General features: G+C 50.6%; 2 protein-coding genes across 4 annotated transcripts in view; one reads left to right on the top strand and one right to left on the bottom strand.

The window, feature by feature from the left end:
• Positions 1 to 13,838, bottom strand: part of LOC125917935 (protein zer-1 homolog) — a 31,417-nt gene extending 17,579 nt beyond the window's left edge. For 2 of the 3 annotated variants that reach the window (XM_049624005.1, XM_049624007.1), the window contains exons 1-2: positions 13,699 to 13,838; positions 1,673 to 1,926 (exon numbers count right to left, since the gene is read on the bottom strand). In XM_049624005.1, the coding sequence (XP_049479962.1) occupies positions 1,673 to 1,830 (158 nt within the window). In that variant the 5' untranslated portion in view covers positions 1,831 to 1,926; positions 13,699 to 13,838. Of the gene's footprint in view, positions 1 to 1,672; positions 1,927 to 13,398; positions 13,678 to 13,698 lie in introns of those variants that run through there. The other variant, XM_049624006.1, reaches the window with a different exon arrangement.
• Positions 13,839 to 13,940: 102 nt separating this feature from the next.
• Positions 13,941 to 16,984, top strand: part of LOC125917936 (TBC1 domain family member 13) — a 29,401-nt gene continuing 26,357 nt past the window's right edge. Inside the window, exon 1 of the mRNA XM_049624010.1 lies at positions 13,941 to 14,277. The gene's annotated coding sequence lies outside the window, so the exon portion shown is untranslated. The remainder of the gene's footprint in view (positions 14,278 to 16,984) is intronic.

The following is a 16,984-nucleotide window of genomic DNA, read 5'->3' as shown; positions in this document are numbered from 1 at the left end:
AGGTGATGAAGGGGCCTCTTATCAACAGCCAATTCCAAGCTCTTCCCCCTGAAACCCTACACATCTATGACAAACATACACGTCCAGACTCCTCATCTTTAAGCCAGCTTCTGGTTCCTTGATCAGCCCCTCCCAGGACCCTTTCCAACAGGAAGATTAAGCCAAGGAGTTTAAGGATCCCAGCTGGGTACAGGGGAAGCACTCAATAAAACCCTGCTGAGGTCAGCTAATGTAAGATTCCTGGTCTGCTGGAAAAGCCTTTGAGTCAAACACTCTGGAATCTAAATCCTGGCTTGACTGTTCACTATGTGGGCAGCTTCATGTGAGGAATGGAACTTCCCCAGCGTTCAGTTTCTTCATCTGTAAAATGGACATAACTCTGGTCTGCAAAGCATCCAAGCAAGTGCCTGACCCGCTTCAAATGCTTGGAACATGATTACAAACTGGGCTCTGTCCTGGGGTGCCTGGGTGGCTTGGCCGGTTAGGCGTCCGACTTCGGCTCGGGTCATGATCTCGAGGTCCGTGAGTTCGAGCCCCACGTCGGGCTCTGTGCTGACAGCTCAGAGCCTGGAGCCTGTTTCAGATTCTGTGTCTCCCTCTCTCTCTGCCCCTCCCCTGTTCATGCTCTGTCTCTCTCTGTCTCAAAAATAAATAAACGTTTAAAAAAAAAAAATCAAACTGGGCTCTGTCCTCAGGTCACATACAAGTTCCAACTTTTTTTTTTTTTTTTTTAAAGATTTTATTTTTAAGTAATCTCCACATGCAACATAGGGTTCAAACTCACAACCCTGAGATCAAGAGTCACACGCTCCACTGACTGAGCCAGCCAGGTGCACCCACAGATTCTTGCTTTTATATGCAACTGTTTGGCCTAACAATTTCTCTTCTGGGCACTGGACTCCCTGAGGTGAGTGAACGCACATCTTACTGCTAGGAACCTCTAAGAGCGGAGAGTCCTTGGAGGCTCCACATAAAGATTTTCTTTTTCTCTCTCTTTTTTAAAGTTTGTTTGTTTATTTATTTAGAGAGAGAATGAGTGGGGGAGGGGCAGAGAGAGGAAGAGAAAGAATCCCAAGCAGGCTCCACACTGTCAGCACAGAGCCCAGTGCGGGGCTTGAACTCACAAACCATGAGATCGTGACCTGAGATGAAATCAAGAGTTGGACGCTTAACCGACTGAGCCACCCAGGCGCCCCCACACAAAGATTTTCTGAATGGTTCAATTCCTGCTCATGGGTTCATTATTTGTGCACCAGTGGGCAAGCGTGTGTGCCCATGTGTACACAGACACGTGTTTGCAGGCACAGGCAAGTGCACGCGGAACAGGACAGAACTCCTGCGCTTACATGCAGTTTCTATACTCTCTCGTAGATGTAATACACACGTGCAGGGACACACTCAAACACACCCCGTGCTGCAGCCCATGTGTGTCCACACACCCATTCCTTCATGTGCACACCCCTCCACACGCTTAGCAACATGCACACATACAACCTTATGGCTATGAACATACCGGTGTTCTCCTGCACCCACAGATACCCAAGGGCGTGCACACCCCCTCACACATATGTATCCCCAGCCGCGTCCCTGCACGGTGCACACGATGGTCCCGGGGCCTCCACACGCGCTCATGCTAAGCCTCATGCCCGTGCCCCGGCCCCCGCCTGCTCACTCATTGACGAGCCGGTCGCAGATCTCGCTGGGTAGGAAGATGTCTGGATGTAGCCGCAGAGTCTCCTTGTCCAGCAGGTAGCCCAAGGTGCCATCCAGGTTGCGCAAGCAGAAGTCGGTGCAGAGGGCCATCAGGGACTCGGGGGTGTCGGACGCCATGCTGGGGACAGGCGGGGGGGGGGCACTCCACGACAGGAGCCCCTAGGGGCAGCGGTGACTCCCCGGCACTCACAGGATCATTGGCAGAACCACAGCCTGTGGAACAGGAAGAAGCTAAGTGAGTCCCCCCATAAGAACCGGAACCACTGGCTGCCCTAGGTCCATTCTCTGAGTAGGGAAACTAAGGCCCCGGATGTCACACTCAAATTAGCAGTCTGGCAGAGGCACGTCCCAAGGCTCCTGATTCCTTGCTTGCTCTCTCTGCTGTGCCACTATCTACGTGTGACTTGAACTGCAAAGAGCAGGGGGCCTTTTCCAAGCATTTGTATGCCTTCAGAGTGTCCGTGGGCCGACATGCGTGTGCTGGGGACTCAATGCTTGGGTGAGGATAACAGGAGCTTTCATTAATAGCTACACTGGGGTGTCTCTTACTATGTAACCTAACCCGTAAATGGCTGTCACTGTGTGAGCATTTAGTACATGCCAGGGCTTTACAGACATGTTGTCACTGAATCTCGTATATGATTAAGAATGAAGGTTCTGGTGCGCCTGGGTGGCTCAGTCGGTTAAGTGTCTGACTCTTGATCTCAGCTCAGGTCGTGATCGCGGGTTGTGAGTTCAAGCCCCATGCTGGGCTCCATGCTGCGTGTGGAGCCTACTTAAAAAAAAAAAAAAAAAAAAAAAAGAATGAAAGGTCTCCTCCTGAGAGTGGCAAAAATATATGTCCTCATAAAAAACGGTACATTAATGTTTTCACACTGGTATTATTCGTAATAGCCCAAAAGTGGAAACGACGCAAATGTCCATCAAGTGATGCATGGATAAACAAAAATGGTCTATCCGTACGATGGAATATTATTCAGCCATAAAAGGAATGAGGTATTGGCGACTGCTCCAACGCAGGTGGACCTTGAAAACACGATGCTAAGTGAAAGAAGCCAGACACAAAAGGTCACATATTGTATGGTTCCATTTTTATGAAGTGTCTAACCAGAACAGGCAAACCTATGGAGACAGAAGAAGAATAGTGGCTGCCTAGGGCTAGGAGGTTGTAAGGAAATGGGGAGTGACTGCTAATGGGTATGGGGTTTCTTCTGGGGTGATAAAAATATCTTAAAATTGATTGTGGTGACAGTCACACAACTCTGAATATATTAAAAACCACGAATTATCTCTGTTAGATAGGTGAACTGTAGGGTATAGGAATTGTAGCTCAATAAAACTGTTAGTAAAAACCTAAAATCCCTTACTATTTGCATGACCTTGAGATAGGTAAAGATTCCTTAAGTAGGGTCGTAAGGAAAAAATGATAAATCAATCTGCATTGAAGTGAGGAAACTACTGTTCGTACGTACACAAAAATTAATCTGAGACGAACCACAGGCCTAAATGTGAAGGGTAGAACAATAAGGTTTCTAGAAGAAAACACAGGAGTCTATCTTATGACTTCAGAGTAGGCGATCATTTCTTAAATAGGTCACAAAAAAACCCAGAAACCATATATAGAAATAAATCATACTGCCTTAAAATGTTAAGACTCTGTTCATCAAAAGATATCATTAAGAAAGAGAAAGGGCAGGGGCGCCTGGGTGGCTCAGTTGGTTAAGCGTCTGACTTCAGCTCAGGTCACGATCTCACAGCTCATAAGTTCAAGCTGTGCGTCAGGCTCTGTGCTGACAGCTCAGAGCCTGGAGACTGCTTCGGATTTTGTGTCACCCTCTCTCTCTGCCCCTTGTCCACTCACATGCTGTCTGTCTCTCTTTCAAAAATAAATAAAACATTTAAAAAGTTAAAAAAAAAAAAGGGCAGGCCACAGCCTAGAAAATATTTCCAATAATATATCCAACAAAGGACTCACATTCAGAATACATAAACAACTTCTACAAATCATTTTTTTAAAGATTTTTTTCAAGCAATCTCTACACCCAACATGGGGCTCGAACTCACACCCTGAGATCAAGAGTTGCACGCTCCACCCACTGAGCCAGCCAGCTGCTCCAAAATCGTTTTGTTTTTTTTTTAAAGGACATAGCATCCAACTGAAAAATTGACTTGAAAAGGCAACAGACTTGAAAAGGTATTTCATAAGGGATGGAGAACATATGGAAACATATACAAAAGGGCTCAGCCTCATCAGAATCCGTAAAACCACAATGAGATACTATTTCCCACCCACCACAATGGCTCAACTGGAAACAACAACAACACAGGCAACACCAAGCCTGTACTGTAGTGAAGAAGGAACAACAGGATGTCGCCCACACTGCTGGTGGGAGTGAAAATTGGTGTGCATCGACAGTATAATGGAATGTTGTATGACACTATCTACCAAAGCTGAATATGCACATACGTTCAATGTTCAGCAATTCTATTCGCAGGTACACACCCAACAAAGGTGCACATATAAATGTTCCCCCAAAGACACAGACCAGAATGTTCACAGCAGTATTATTCGGAGTAGCCAAAACCAGAAAGGAATCTGAATGTCCCTGACATTAGAATGAATAATTACGGTGTAATCACCGACGAAATACTAATGGCAACGAGAACGCACAAACTATTGTTAACACAATGGCTTGGGTGAACCCCACAGTGTTCAGCGAAAGAAGTCAGACATAAGAGAGCTTATACCATATTATATACCAAATGAATCCATTCATGTTTTACTCCACTAAGCTAAAAAACAGAACAATCCGAGGCGCCTGGGTGGCTCAGTCGCTTGAGTGTCTGCCTCTTGATTTCAGCTCCGGTCATGATACCAGGGTCATGGGACTGAGCCCCAATTTTGGCTCCATGCTGAGCGTGGACACTGCTTGAGATTCTCTCTCTCTTTCTCCCCCCTGTGTCCCCTCACCAGCTTGCATGTGCATGCTCTCTCTAAAATAAAATAAAATTGGGGCGCCTGGGTGGCTCAGTCGGTTGAGCGTCCAACTTCAGCTCAGGTCACGATCTCGCAGTCTGTGAGTTCGAGCCCCGCGTTGGGCTCTGGGCTGATGGCTCAGAGCCCGGAGCCTGCTTCCGATTCTGTGTCTCCCTCTCTCTCTGCCCCTCCCCTGTTCATGCTCTGTCTCTCTCTGTCTCAAAAATAAATAAACGTTAAAAAAAAAATTAAAAAAAAAAAATAAAAATAAAATAAAATAGGGGCGCCTGGGTGGCTCAGTTGGTTAAGTGTCCGACTCTTGATTTTGGCTAAGGTCACAATCCTAGGGTTGTGGGATCAAGCCCCATGTCGGGCTTTGCACTGAGCATGGAGCTTGCTTAAGATTCTTTCTCCTTCTTCCTCTGTCCTTCCTCCCCCCCCCCCAATTGTGCTCGCTCTCTCTCTCAAAAATAAATAAAATTTGATAAAATTTAACTTTAAAAATACAGAGGGGCACCTGGGTGATTCAGTTGGTTATGCGTCCTACTCTCGGTTTCAACTCAGGTCATGATCTCAGTCCGTGGGTGTGAGCCCCATGTCAGACTCCATGCTGCTGGTATGGAGTCTGCTTGGGATTCTCTCTCTTTCCCTCTCTCTGCCCCTCCCCTGCTCTCTCTCTCTCTCTCTCTCTCTAAATAAATAACCCTAAAAAAAAAAAAGAAAAGAAAAATCTGATCTGTGGTGGTAGAAGTCAGGATTGCAGTTACTTTGGGGATTTGGCTGGGTGCTGAGAAGATTCTAGTCCCTTATCTGAATATGTCTAGCGTTCACTTTGTGAATATTCAGGAGCTATATATCATGATGTGTGATTTTTAAAAATGTAAATTATAGGGGTGCCTGGGTGGCTCAGTCAGTTAAGCATCCGACTATTCGGCTCAGGTCATGACCTCACAGCCATGGGAGAGAGCCCTGGGTCAGGCTCTGTGCTGACAGTATGGAGCCCGCTTGTGATTCTCTCTCTCCCTCTCTCTTGGGCCCTCTCCCAGCTCACGTGCTCTCTCTCGAAGTAAACTTAAAAAATGTATAATTCAGTAAAAGTTAATAAAATGGCCTGGACACCAAAGAGGTCTACATTTAGAGGGGACTAGGGTTCAGTTAAATGACGCTCCGAGAGTGTATCTCCTCAGCTACAAGTGGCTGAGGATGAAAACTGAACCTTCGTATTCAACTTGAGTGAACAAGATAGAAAAAACCATTTACAGAACCGAGGATCATCAGGAATTAATCCTCAACCATGTTTCTACCAGAGTCTGTATCGGAAAGGGTGGAGGAGATAGGCAAAATGAACCCGTGGTGATTAGAAAGTGGCCGGGGGACCTCTGGGACAGGAAATTCATCAAACTGCCCACTCACGCTTTCCATGCCTTCTTTTCCCTATCTAGGTGATACTTCAATAGTTGTTTTTGGGTTTGATTTTTGTTTTTGTTTTTTTGACATGCAGACTCTGTGGTCAGATCTGTTTCAATCCACTTCGACAATTCACTGTACATTACTTAACCTCTCTGGACCTCAGTTTCCTCATTTGGAAAATGGGGATAATCATCCCCACTTCACAGGGCTGTTGGAGTAAATGAGATGTTGGGGAAGCGTTTAGTCTCAGGCTTGATGAGACTCAGTATAGAAGAGATGGTGGTTATGATCCCCCCTTCCAGATGAGAAAACTCAGGCTCAGAGAGGCTACTCTGTCCAAACTGGGATTTGAATCTGGTCTCTTGGACTCCACCATATCACCCCTTGGAGAGCTCCGAAGCAGTTCAGGGCCCAGCACTTCCCCCGGCTTCCTGGAGCCCCTGTGTCCCTATCTGAGCCTTCTGGGCCGCTCCAGAAATCCAGTGGGCAGCCACAGAGCCCTGTGCCCTCAGAAATTGCAAGGTCTCAGTGCTGGCACCACCGCTTACTGGTGACAGTGCGCTGAGAGCTCTGGAGTCAGGCCCACGCAGCTTCAAGTCCCAGCCCGGCTGCTTAAGAGCAGGTGCACTTGGTGAACAAGTGTCTTCATCCCTCTGTGCCTCAGTTTCTCCTCTAAAACAGGGACTACTGTGCGAAGATAACATAGAATATCAAAAGATACCAGCATGGCACCTGGCACGTGGCAACTACTCAATAAAAAGCAGCTATTATTACCGTTGTCATTGTCACCATTATCATTGTCCTGCCTCACCTGCTGTGATCCCCAACACAGCAGAGTCTGTCCCTGCCCAGTTCAAGGTCTGTGCTCCCCAGGCCTGGGTCTCTTGCCACAAGGCCTGTGGTGCCAGCTGTCCCACTGGCCGTGTGCCACCCTTGAGGGAAGGCACAATAAACAGGCTGCCCGGGCACCAGGCATGGCCCTCCTCTGCCTTCATTCACTCCCAGATCTTCCCGGGGCCACAGGAGCCAGGGGAGCACCACTGGCAGGGAGGCCCACCCTGCTGGAAGCCAAGTCCTATCTCTTCCAGCAGGCACCGCAGGCCTCCGGAACCACAGCCAGCTTTCTGGCCCACTCAGTGCCCACTGGCCCCTACTGCAGCTGGCCCGGCCTCCTTCGTGGTACTGGCAATTAGGCCCTACGCACAGGGTCACCTTCAGACCTTTGCTCAGTCTATTTTCTTTCAACCAGGACCATCCCAGTTCAACGAATTCTCCCACTTTCTACTCTAAATACTACTCCCGCCCCCAAAACGCATTCATGCCCCTCCTCCAGGAAGCATACCTACCCCCTCCAGCCCAGGCCGCCTTTGACCTCTCCTTCATTGGCTGCCGCCTGTACACCTCGGGCCTTGGTGTCGACCTCACTTCCTCTGGGGACACTTCCCTGCCCCGCCAGGGTGCTCCTGCTGTGTGCCCCCATAGCCCCACCACAACAATTAATCCTTTGAACCAATGCTGGTTTAGTTATCCGGTTCCCCTGCCAGCTGCCCAGCTCCATGAGGCCAGGAACCTGGCTGTCTTACGTGGCATCATCCCTGTGCTGAGCCCAGGTCACTTACGTATTCACTTGGTACCTGTCCGCTGGGCACTGTGGGTCCCGTGGTGGGCGAAACCAGACGAGGTCCCTGTCCTTGTGGAGTGTACTCACTCCGAGGGGAGACAGACATGCACCTAAAAAGCACACGAACCCCACGCCACGTACCCGGGACCAGTGTCCTCAGGGAGAAGGAGGCACCTGGGGCCCCGCGTGCCTGTGCCAGGGGACCTGCTCTGGACTGGCGAGTCATGGGCAGGCTTCCTCGGAAGTGACATTTCAGCTGGGACCCAAAAGATGAGTCATACTTAACTCTGGAGGTGGGGATAGAAGGGAAGGGTGTTCCAGCAAGAAGGAATAGATGTGCACAGGCTGAGGCCAGAGGGGACGGGACCCTGGTACGACAGGCCCAGTTCCATGGCAGTTTGCTGGACACCCTGTGTGGGCCTGACACCTTGTACGGTTTCCACACACGCCTGTGGAAGGGACGAAGGGACTTGTAAGTTGTGCCACGCATGGCACCCGGGGACAAGGCACACTCTTGTATCCTCCCTGCCGGCCACGCCAGGACACTGTGGGGCCCCAGTGGCCACAGGGGAATGCTCACCACTCGGAACGAGAGGACGCCACCAGGGGTTTTGCCTTTTCTGCAGGACTGAGCCCAGTCACGAAGGGAGCCGCCAGGCCCCGGCCCCGCTCCCCAGGTGGAAGGAACAGCACCCTTTCAGCCACCAAGGGCACCCAAAGCCCCCTAGAAACACACCAGGCAGATGGTACCATTTGCTAACTGCCCTTTGGCCGTGTGGCCCCCGCTGTTTGGGGGTGAGATGAGCCGGAGGAGGAAGGGGCCGGAGGCGGAGAGGTGTGGGGCACCCTGCCACTGGTGCCCCATCTGGTTGCAGGTCTGGCGCCCGCCAGACACAGTCATCTCTCCCCTCCCCACTCCCACCCACGAGGGCTCCTTGTTCCCACGGCAGTCACTGGCCATCTGGGATACTGGCAACCGGGCACAACGCTGGCAACTGCGACACAGTAAGAGCCTTGTGTCTTCCTCCGTCACTTCTCTAGCAGGTTCTTTACACTGGATCCATCCTGAGCTATGACATGGTGGCGTGGGGGAGTGGGGAGCAGAGGAGAGAGAAGGGAGAAAACAGAAGCAGTGGCCAAAGCCTCTCCGTGCTGGTTGCTTCCAGATGGGGCGCTGAGCCCCTCGCGCTTTAACTGCGTTAAATAGTTCCTTATTTAACCAACAAATGACATTCCCTAGGATCCTGCACTTGAAGCTAATTGTCATTTGTATAACAATTGTCTAACAACCCCTCCCCCAGCCCATGAGCTCTGGGAGGATGGGAATCCTTTTTGCTTGCAGGCTCCGGGATCCTCTGTGCCAGCCTGTGCCTGGCATGCATCACAATAAAGGTTTGCCTTTGCCCTGACCTCACTCCAGCAGCATGAGGTACTGACAACTGATCATACCCTGCTTCCTGATGAAGACACTGAGGCGTGCCTGCAATCACACAAATGACAACAGGGGACACAATCCTAAACCAAACTCGCACTTGTCACCACACCATTAAGTCTTCTGTCCATGCAGCGCAGGCGAAAGAGAAACTGCGGTCCAGACAAGGGAGCATGGGATCCCGGCGGTGACCTGACACCCGGCCGACAGGCTGGGGGAGCCAGAAGTTCTGAGCCTTGGAGCAGCGCCCACCCTGTGAAATATTAACCCGAGAGCTGGGGGGGGGGGGGGGAAATCCAAACAAATGCCCTATTTACAGAAGCTGGAAGCTTTCCAGGAGCAGATCCCAGGCCAGATATCGGGGGCGGGAAGCTGGTGTGAGGGGAGTCCGGGCAAGTGCCAGGGTGTCCCGGGGGCAAAGGTGAAGAAGGCCAGGATCGGAAAGCATCCCAAGGGGTCTGGCCTGCACAGCCTCATCGGCGGAGTGGGTTAGGTTAGGAAGACAGGGGAAATGGAATGAGGGAGGAACGCACCTCACCACTCACTGGTGCCACCTGGAGGCAGAGGGGCCTTGGGGCTACTACCTGAGTTCCAAGCTTGCACTAGGCATCAGACTTTGGCTCAGGTCGTGATCTCACGGTCTGTGAGTTCGAGCCCCGCATCAGGCTCTGAGCTGACAGCTCAGAGTCTGGAACCTGCTTCAGATTCTGTGTCTCCCTCTGTCTCTGCCCCTCCCTCGCTCGTGCTCTGCCTCTCTCTCTGTCTCTCAGAAATAAACAAACATCCATCAGGGCACCTGGGTGCCTCAGTTGGTTAAGCGTCTGACTTTGGCTCAGGTCGGGATCTCGTGGTTTGTGAGTTCGAGCCCCGCGTCAGGCTCTGTGCTGGCAGCTCAGAGCCTGGAGCCTGCTTTGGATTCTGTGTTTCCCTGCCTCCTCTCCTTGCCCCTCCCCCGCTCCTGCTCTGTCTCTCTTGCTCTCAAAAATAAATCACACATTTAAAAAGACTTTTTAAACTGATCGCACCAACACTGAGCACCATATTCCAAGAACTCTGCTAAGTACTTGATACATGTTAAGCCGTTAAATTCTCTCCACAACCACACGAAGCAGGAGTTATTAAAACCTACAACTTGCAGATGAGGAGGCTGGGGCTCTGAACGGTGAGGTAATTTGCCATGGACTATGTATAGGTACGAGGGTCTACGGGGACACGGCAATAGACATAGAGGGATGCGTTAGTTCAAGACTTAGAGCCTCAAGCTTCCCATGCATGCTCTCGCTGAAGGCACAAATAACCTACGAGGGCCACATTATTTTGTTTTCCAGAGGAACAAACTGTGTGGTTCAAATATGTGTGATGATTTGTCCAAGGTCCCCCACTACGTGCTTGGCTCTCTTTACCACTACGCGATGAGCAGGAACCATTTCTCCTCGCCTCAGGTCTCCTCTCTGCGGATGAGCCTTCACTGACTCCTTACAACCCTGAGTGTCCTCAGGCCCTGAGCACAGATGTTATGGTATTGCTGGGAACTGTCCTATGGGCATATATCATTTTGGCCACAGGACTGGGAGGTTCTCAGCGGGGACCTCGTGTGACCCATAGGGTCTCCATGACACAGTGAGTGGGTGGCGGGTTGGTGGCAGATGAAGGAGCCTCAGCTGCACAAGAGCCCCCCAAGCAACATTTACCAGCCTCAATGATTCCGTCAGGGTCCTTATTGGTCAATGGGTTGCAAACGGCGCCTACCTTGTGGCGTTAGTGAGGAGATGCCACGGGATAATGTCAAGAAGGTGGTGACCAATCATTATGGAGTGATCTCCTAGGAACTTATGCTTGGGGAGGCCCTTCTGTTCATTTTGGAAGGTGGAAAATCAGCTTCAGTGATTGAGCCAGATAAAGAATGCTGCTCCCCAAATCGATGACCCACCTGGGGTCTCTGAACCGGCATTTCAGGAATGAAGAACAGCTGAGGTACTAAAGCTCTCTGCCCCAAAAATATGAGTGCAGAATCCCGATGACGCTAATAATAACCAGAACTGTCCTTTACCTTTGTAGTGAGCTCTAGAGTGCACCAAATTCTTTCACGACCTGTGTTTCATTTCATCCTCAGAGTTGGCATACAGATAGGAAAACCGAGGCCCAGGCAGGGGATTGGAACTTGCCCAAGTTCACACGGTGAGCCAGCAGCAGAGCTGGGGCTTGAACCCAGGTCCCCAGATGACTAGTCCTAGGTTCTAGCCACGGCGGCTGCTCGGATATGCTGGCTCTCAGCGTCTAAGAGCTCTGGCTTTTCATTTTTAAATCATCTGGCCCAGTCGCCCTGCTTAGCTTATGACCCAGGCCTGATGATATAGTCCAGGCTTGGGGGGTGAGGAGGGAGATCAACCATTGTTCCACTCCCTATAAGGCAGGCTGCAAAATCTGAGCCTCTGCTGGGTACTTCTTGGATTAACACTCCGCATCAGCAGATCAGGCGCACACACACCCCAACGGCACGTCAGGGGCCAACATAGACTACCCTTCCCAACCTGTCCATGGCATATTTACGTCAACACCATCATCTTGTTTATTTTATGTGGCAGAATGGGGATTTGCTGGGCTCTTTTGTAAAAGGCCCCATCCCCTTCTGCTGTCCTCAAGAAAGCAAAGACCAAGCTACCGTCCTCCTTGTAGGATATGCAACCATTGTTCCCACTGAAGGGTGACAGGAAGTTTCCACTTTGTCTCCCCACCCCCACTGTTCTCCAAAATTCTACTAGCTCAGGGAGGCAGCCAGAGCTGGTGGCACCACCAGCTGGTGCGAAAAAGAAAGGCTTGGAGGTAGACACATGCAAACAGTTCCTCATCATGGCCGTTGCCATCATCACAAGTGCTACATACCAAGTCATTAATACGTGCTAAATAGTGTGCTAAGTAAGCACTGCAGTGCATGATGTCTCATTAAGCCCAACAAGCCTATTCTACAGATGAGGACACTGAGGTGGTCCCTTGCCCAAGTTCTCACAACCAGGAAGCAGCTGCATGATCTGATTTAACACTACAGTGCTCTATGGCTGTCCTTTCGGTATTAATCCCATCAGGGGTCATTACAAAGATGGAAAAGGGGTACTTATAATGCCAGACCAGAGTACAGCGGCTATTTGCCACTTAAAACAAATCTATATTTTCTCTGACCACCAGACACCACGTTAGTACAGTTCCGAAAGGATGCTCCATTAGATACTGTGACCCTGCGTCACATGGACAGCCCCTGACATTCTTCCCACCGTTATCTGGTTCCCACTTCCCCTCCTTCACTCTGCTCCAGCCCTACTGTCCTCTGGCTGTTTCCTGAAATCATCAGGTACACTACCTCGGGACCTTTGCACTTGCTGTTGAATGCTCTGACTGTAGAGAGATGCATGGTTTGCTCCCTCCACGCCCCCGCCCCTTCGGGTTTTTGTTCAGATATCACCTTATTAGAGACCTTCTCTGATCAACGTCTATAAAAAGGTGAACCCACTCTCTGGACCTTCCCTTGGCCCTTCCTGCTTTATTCTTCTCCATGTCACTTATTGCACCCTACATATTTTATAATTCTTACTTTCTGAATGAAGCAATGAACTGAAACAGAGACCCCTCACCACCGGCCCCCACCTCCTGCTGTAAGCATAGCCTCCTCTTACTTTTTTCAAAGCTGTCTTCAATGCTTCTTCTATCCATTTTGAACCCTGAAGAGAAATATTCTGTGGGAAAGATCATATGCCCTGTGGAGGCATCAGGCCTTCCGCCCTCAAACACCAAGCACGCTGACAGGCACAGGCAAAGACTGGAAATCTTGGACTCCTTGGGCCAAAGAGCAGCCAAGTCAATTTCCACCCACAGAGCTATAGTGGCCAGCAGTCAGTTTCACTTTCAACTCACCTATCAGGCTCCCCTTGCCCTCAGGTTTGCAACCCCAGCCCATCCCCTTCTCATCCTGTTGGATTTCCTGCACCTTGTCATCCCTTTCGGGAGCCGTTCCAGAATCCCAGCCGTCCCTGAGCTTTTAAGCATTGCTTTGGAGGAACTTAAGCTCGTCCAACAGGTAGGAGGGGCAGAGGGTAGCCCTTTTAGTCCTAGGTCGATCCCCCATTTTGTAGGGGCATCCGACAGGGAGTCATTTTCTTTCTGGAGAAAGGGAGCTCAGTTTTAAAGGCACGTTTCTCGGACCTGGCAGCAGGGACAGAGAAGGGAGCCCTCCCACCATTGGCCGAATTGGACCTGTGCAAAAGGTTGCAGAGGCGATGCTGAGGCGCCTGAGGCAGGAGGGAAAGGGGGAGGACGCAGATAAATCCCTCGGCCCCGGGAGCGGACGGGATGCTCGATTCCTCCGCGACGAGAAGCGGAGGATGCCGCCCGGGAGAATCTGGGGCCAGGGCGCCTGGGGAGACAGGGGATCTCGTTAGGCTAGGGCCGGGGTCTGCGGGAGACGGGGGTCGGCGGGGCGGAGCTTGGGATCCCGGGGACTGGAGCCCCAGGCGGGAGGGGGTCGCGCCGGGGGTGGGACCCGGTGGCCGTTACCTTGCCCTTAGGGCTGCGGGCGGGGCCGAGGGCCGCCGGGTGCTGGCTCCGGGGCCCGGCCCCTCCCCCGATCCAGCTCCAGAGGCTCGGAGCCTGCAGCCGCCGCCGCCTCCGCTGTCAACAAACCCGGGGCGCGTCACTTCCGGGGCCGCCCCTTAGCAACAGCGAACTGGTGCCCCTCGACGGGTCCCGCGGCGAACACGGGCTGCGGCGGCCGAAGGTTCCGGGGCGCGCCGCGGCTCCTCTCCCGGCCGAGCCCGGTCTGCGAGTGGCGGAGAGCGGGTGGGCCCCACCGGGCCGCGAGCACGCACCTCGGGGTGCTCCCTGGCCTCGGGGGGACCCGCCGTGTGACACTGACCCGGGGCCCGCTCAGGCCTGCGGGCCAGCGGAGCCCGAGCGGTGGTGAGGGGCGGGACGGACTCCACCTTCCGCGTCAGCGCCGACGTCTCCCTGGGCGCCCCCTCCCCCGCCCCGCGCCTGGGCGCCCCATCGAACGCCTACCCCGGGTTCTCCGCAGGTAGCGCTCTCCCACGCGGCCCGACGCGCGCCAGCTTCGCCCTCCGCTTCCCGGGCCGCCAGGTGAGGATCTGGGAGTCGGCCCTGGCCCCTGCGTTTCCCTCAGTTCCAATTCCAGTCGCCAAGTCCTGGCGATCGCTCAGACCCTCTGGTTTGGAGCCCCCCTCCTCCCCCCCAGTAGTGCCCGACTCTGTCCACATCTCTTCCCTGGATTTCGGCGGCAGCGTCTTCACGCGCCTTCCCCTCCTTCTCCCCACAGTCCCGGAGGGGTTTTTCCCAGACTCGGAGCTGATCAGCTCACTCCCCTGCTTACAACCCTGAACGTAGATGGCTGGGGTCATCTGTCACCTGTCTCCCTCTCCAGCCTCTTGTCCCCCTCCTCTTACTTGCCCTCCCTTCCATTCTCCAATCCACACCGTTTAAAACATTTTTGGTTCTTTTAATGATTCCCCTTCTCTCCTGGGGCTCAAATAATTTCTTCCCAGCTGCACACTCTTCTCGCCGAATCTACATCCAACACAGTTCTTGCCGTATCTGGATCCAACACACTATTTCACCTTCTGGTCTCAGGTTAGAGGGTACTTTTCTTGGCATGACCCCACACTCCCACCCCATTCTAATGCCCTAGGTTTGCACAATTTTTTTTTCTTTTGCGTAGTACTTTTTAGTCTTTGACCATATGCGATCATGTTCGCACGATTTTGAATCCTTTGAAAAGTCTACTGATGATTTCAAATTACCAAAGTACGACATGCCTGCAAAAAAAAAAAAAAAAAAAATCCAAACAGTACAGAAACACATGGTGGGGAAAAAATGAAAATCCCCATTCAAACCCTAACCCAACCCCAGTTTCATTCCCTTCCCCAGAAATGACCACTCTTAACAGTTTGGTAAGTATCTCCCTTAGTCCTTTATATATACATAAAATATGCGTGTGTATGTAAGAGCTGAAACAATGAGACCCTGAGGAGAAAATATAGGAGTCAGTCTGTGACTGGCAATGGTCTCTTAGATACAACAGCAAAAGCATCAGTGAAGAAAAATACAAACAAATTGAATTTCATCAAAATTAAGAACTTTTAGGGGCACCTGGATGGCTCAGTCCATTGAGCGTCCAACTCTTGATTTCGGTTTGGTTCATGATCTCATCATGGTTCATGAGATCCAACCCTACATCAGGCTCCATGCCAACAGTGTGGAGTGTACATTCTCTCTCTCTCTCTATCAAAATAAACATTTTAAAAACATTTAAAAATGTTATGCTTCAAAGGGCAACATCAAGAAAGTAAAAAGATAACCCACAGCATGGGAGAAGCTATCTGCAAGTCATATATCCGATAAAGTACTAGTAATCCAAAATATGTAAGGAATTTGCAACAAACTAACAAAAAGGCAAATAACCCCATTTACAATAGGCAAAAGAGCTAAATAGACATTTCTCCCCCAAAATTATACAAATGGCCAGCAAGCACATGAAAAGATGCTCAACATCATTAGTCATCAAGGAAATGCAAATCAAATCCACAATGAGGGGTGCCTGGGTGGCTTAGTCAGTTGAGGGTCCAACTCCTGATTTGGACTCAGGTCATGATCCCAGGGTCATGGGATGGAACCCCGAGTTGGGCTGAACGTGGAGCCTGCTTAAGATTCTCTCTCTCTCCCCCCCCCCCGCCCCTCTTCCCCACTTGCATGCTCGCTCTGTCTCTCAGATAAAAAAATAAAAACCACAGTGAGGTATAACTTCATGTTCTTAGGAGGGATGTGATCAAAGAGACAGACAGTAACAGGTATTGCTGAGGATGTAGAGAGATGGGAGCCCTGGTAAGTTGCTGATGGGAATTTCAGAAGGGTTAGCTCCTTTGGAAAACAGTTTGGCAGTTTCTTAGAAAGTTAAACAGAGTTACCATATGACCTAGCAAATCCTCTCCTAGGTGTCTACCCAAAAGAAAATGTTCATAGCAGCATAATTCATAATAGTCAAGAAGTGAACACAACTTGGAGCGCCTGGGTGGCTCAGTCCGTTAAGCATCTGACTTCGGCTCAGGTCATGATCTCATGGGTCATGAGTTCGAGCCCCGCATCAGTCTCTGTGCTGATAGCTCAGAGCCTGGAGCCTGCTTTGAATTGTGTTTCCTTCTCTCTGCCCCTCCCCTACTCACGCTCTGTCTTTCTCTCTCTCCTTCAAAAAAAAGTAAACATTTAAAGAAATATTAAAAAAAAAAGGAGTGGACACAACCCAAATGTCCATCAACCGGTAAATGGTAATGATATGGAATGATATGTTCATACAATGAAATATTATTTAGCAATAACAAGGAATGAGGTGTTGATATGCTACAACATAGATGGACCTTGAAAATGTGCTAAATGAAAGAAACGAGTCACAAAAGACCATACAGTGCATGAACCTATTCATATGTTGAAATAGACAGTTCTATAGAGACAGAAAGTAGATTAGTAGTTGCCTAGGGCTGAGGACATGGGGGAAATGGGAATGACTGCCAGTGGGTACAAGGCTTCTTTATGGGGTGATGATAGAAAATAGTTATATGTATATAACTGAATATTCTGAAAATCACTGGTAGAGGCCAAGAGAAGGCAGCCCCAAGATGGTGCACATTGGCATGAAGATTATTTTGAATTAAAAAGCAGTTGGAGGGCAGGGTGCCTGGATGGCTCAGTGATTTAAGTATCTGACTCTTGATTTCTGCTCAAGACATGATCTCATGGTTCATGAGTTCAAGCCCCATGTCAAGCTCTGCACCGACAT

The sequence above is a fragment of the Panthera uncia genome, unplaced genomic scaffold, assembly GCF_023721935.1.
Source record: "Panthera uncia isolate 11264 unplaced genomic scaffold, Puncia_PCG_1.0 HiC_scaffold_318, whole genome shotgun sequence".
Lineage (NCBI taxonomy): Eukaryota > Metazoa > Chordata > Mammalia > Carnivora > Felidae > Panthera > Panthera uncia.
The sequence above is the reverse complement of the archived record's forward strand: the minus strand, read 5'-3'. Positions and strand labels throughout refer to the sequence as shown.